This window comes from Trichechus manatus, unplaced genomic scaffold (assembly GCF_000243295.1).
Source record: "Trichechus manatus latirostris isolate Lorelei unplaced genomic scaffold, TriManLat1.0 scaffold00094, whole genome shotgun sequence".
In the NCBI taxonomy this organism is placed as follows: Eukaryota; Metazoa; Chordata; class Mammalia; order Sirenia; family Trichechidae; genus Trichechus; species Trichechus manatus.
The window spans coordinates 4,523,122-4,526,917 of NW_004444030.1; the positions used below are offsets into that span (position 1 = coordinate 4,523,122).

Consider the following 3,796-nt stretch of genomic DNA (forward strand, 5'->3'; position numbering starts at 1 on the left):
AATACAGGCAAAGGCAAAAGTCAGTATTGTACCAAATAAGTCATGGCACTGCAGCCCAGTGGAAGTGGCACAGGGCTGGACTCATAAGCAGGTTAAGGCTCAATACTTTTTTTTTTTTAAGGCTTCTTCACACTGAAAATTATTTGAATCCTTTGCTGACTGAATTCCCATCATAGAGTACTCTTTCATGTTTATCTCTCCAGGCATCCTTTTAAAATTCAGTTACTTGCGGGCTTAAATCACCTCCTGGTGTCATTTATTTAGTTTGTCTTTCCTCCAGTAGTGAGAGAGAATGGCTGAGTCTCAGAGCATTGGGCACTTCTAGGAGGTGAATGGGGAATTATTGTACAATTTTACTTAAAATTGGTCAAATATGGTTATGTTGATTAGGCACATTCACTTTGATTTCCAGGCTGTCTTCTTAAAGAGTGATAGAGTCCATTGTAACTTAAGCAATTTGTTCTCCGTTGGAATACACCATATGTTTGGAATGGAATGTAGTATTTCTGTGATGATAAATTTTTTGCTGATTATTACATAAATTCAATGTCAGAATTTATTTGAAAGGGAATGAAGCAATTTATAGACAAAGGAAGTTAACATGCATTGAGCAGTACTATGTGCTCTTATTTATTTAATTGCATTTAATTCTCACAACAATTCTGCTGAGTAAATTATGTATCCTTCTCTTTGCAGAAAAGGAAACTGAGACTTAGAAGTGTTAGTGACTTGTCAAAGTCTGACATTGTATCTACTGCAAAGCCAAAGCTCTCTCCAAAACTAATTCTTTCAATCACTGTCTTCTGGATGTTGATTTAAATGAGTCAGTAATCTCACATTACTCTCAACAACCTGGCCTCGGGATTGGGTTTAGAGTCATTCACATCTGGGTTTGAATCCCAAGTGTGTAACCTGGGACAAGTCATTTAACCTTTCTTAACCTCATTGTAGAATGAAGCTAATGCTCCCCACACCAGTGGTTTCCATGAAGATTAAATGACGTGATCTATGTAAAGTCGGTAGCACAATGCCAGACGCTTAGTAAGCCCATAATAAATGGTAGCTACCATCATTGCTAGTGGATAGGTTTATTTTGTAGAGTGACCACAGTCTGGAGGCCCTGTATTCAATAATTGGGTCATCTTTAAACTTGATGATATTTCAAAATGCTTTGAATATATTGTTTTTCTTTGCTTTTTCTTCCATTTTTAGTTTATCAAGTGATTTTTCTCTACCTTCAGAAATTAGCTTTATTTTTATGGTTTATGCCTTGGGTATATGCAGAATACTGCAATACTGTTTATGCTGGGGTAAGACTATATATAAGGAGCCCTGGTGGCACAATGGTTAAGAGCTCAGCTGCTAACAAGAAGGTCTGCAGTTCGAATCCACTAGTGTGCTCCATGGGAGAAAGATGTGGCAGTCTGCTCCCATTAAGATTTACAGCCTTGAAAACCCTATGGGGCAATTCTGCTCTTCCCTTTAGGATCACTATGAGTCAGAATCGACTTGATAGCAGCGGGTTTGGTTTGGTTTGAGACTGTGTGTGTATCTTAGGTACAGATTTTTTAATGGGGAAAGTCAATTTGAACTCTTAAGCAATTCATAATTTAACATTTCAAGCTATTTTACTTGTGATCTATTTATCACAATTGAATGTAATAGAGATACTAGAATCAGTACCTGGAATCCTGGTATATTAGCCAGGAAATTGCTACCTAAAGGATAACCTAACTTTAAATAGGGGTGGTTTGATGTGGTAGAGTGACCACAGTGTGAAGGCCCTGTGGAGCCTCTCAGCATTCTTAAATTGAGGATAATATATCCATAGCCTCTTCAAATTATTGTGAGGACCAGATGACACAGTGTGTGTCACCAATGCTGTACTGTGGCAGGCCCTTTCTCCCCATCCACTGATGTGAAGGTACTTACTTATGACACAGGTAGCCTGATGTTGTTATGGGTTTCTTTCCCTCTTGAATAATAATATTGCTTTCACCAACTATGTGTTATTGATTATTTTGTCCTGTTTGGTTGATTTCATGATGATGAATTTAAATATCTTAGAAAATAAATAATTGGATTTTTTCCCACCAGTGATACCAAGAAGCAGCAGGGAATGAGGAAAAGGAACAACAGTGAAGTAGAAGACGCAGGACCACCAAGTCGTAATAGAAAGAAGGCCAAGTGGGAGACCTTAGAGCCTTTGGATACGGGCCTGTCTTTAGCAGAGGATGAAGAGCTGGTGTTACATCTACTCAAAAGTCAAAGCTAAATATTTCCTGCTTTTGTCTTCCCCTTGAAACCATGGGTCATGACTGTGTGGACAAGAAGTTGGAAACAGTTGGTTTTGGGGCACTTGAGTATCACAAGTCCCATACCCAAAGGACCCATTCTCCAGACAGAAGTGATGGTGTAAGCTGCTTTCACAGGACGTGCTTGCCCCATCACACAATATACTCAGAGTTAGGGTGGATTGTAACATTCCCTGATCACATTTTCCAGCATGTGCTCTGTTAGACTTTGTCCATGGATTCCGACATCTTGTCACTGGAAATGCTTCCTTTGTTTTACTGTCAAGTTCCAGGGATCTTGTTACATTGTTTGAAATTTCTGTCTTGCTTACCATTCAAAAATTTCTATGTACCGTTGAACAAAATTGCTCACAATTTAGTTGTATTTAATATCTCCAAAGACAAAGTATAATGAACCAGCCTTGAGAAAGAATATTTTTGAATTGAGATGATAAAAAAATAAACGTATTTCCTATAAAATAAAATATGAATTTTTCATTGTGTCCACTAATAGAAGAGTACCCTCAATGGAAGGATTTTTAGGTTAAAATGCTTGGCCAGTGCCTGAAACAGTGAATTCTTCATGTTGTCGAATTAGTCTCCTCAAAGATATCATTTAACTTAGACTTGTAGATTTGTAGTGTTAGGTCCTGAATCTGAAGACCTTGTGACCTAAAACCTCGTCTCTCACTTAGGACGCATTAGCGGTATGTCTTCTGCACGTGCCCTTTTCAGCAGGTGCACAGATCCCCACCCAGAGCCAGCTTTTGATAATGAGTCAAAAGCAAAGAAGACAGAGTCTCTTTTTTGTTATAAATAACTCCTAGATTCTTCAAAGAAAAAGAACATGGTAAAGAAATCTGGGCTTTGGCATGAAACCAGTGATTTTATCATACATTTGTCACGCTCTCACTATTCTCTCCCTTTCCTACTTCCCACGTCACATAATAATAAAATACAGAAAAATAATTTCAGTAACAGGTGCAAATCAATCCTGAATCCTAAGAAGGTGATTGATAGCATTATGGCTGGGTATCCCACAAGCACTTCCAAGTCAGCCTAAGTCTATATTTGGCTCCCAAAAGTTTCTCCCCTACCTGTATTCAGCATCATCATCGGTGGTACCAACATTCATCCTGTCATCAGAAACTCAAAGTTTCCTTAGCGTCTCGCTTTCCTCATGCTTCACTTCACTGGTACTATTGATTCCTTTTCTAGAATGACTTTCTTATTCAGTTTTTCCTCTCCATCCTCACAGTTTTTACTTTTAGACAGAGTTCAGACTTCCATCATGACCTGCCCAAATTACTACAGTAATCTCCTAACTGATCACTCTGCTTTCCAGTCTCACATTTCTCTAGCCCAGCCTGCCCACTGCAGTCAGAATTATCTTAACACAGAGATCCAAGCATGTCCCTCCCCACCTGTTTTCTTTTACGGTGTTTATCATGCAGTGTTGCAGACATTCATTTATAAGCCTGTTGCCTCTGTTACATGGCAAG

General features: G+C 38.7%; 1 protein-coding gene across 1 annotated transcript in view; it reads left to right on the plus strand.

The window, feature by feature from the left end:
• The window catches only part of DDX10 (DEAD-box helicase 10), a 305,324-nt gene extending 302,546 nt beyond the window's left edge, over window positions 1-2,778 (plus strand). The window contains exon 18 of the mRNA XM_004382479.2: window positions 2,098-2,778. Coding sequence (XP_004382536.2) covers window positions 2,098-2,275 — 178 coding nt within the window. The 3' untranslated portion in view covers window positions 2,276-2,778. The remainder of the gene's footprint in view (window positions 1-2,097) is intronic.
• The last annotated feature ends 1,018 nt before the right edge of the window (window positions 2,779-3,796 follow it).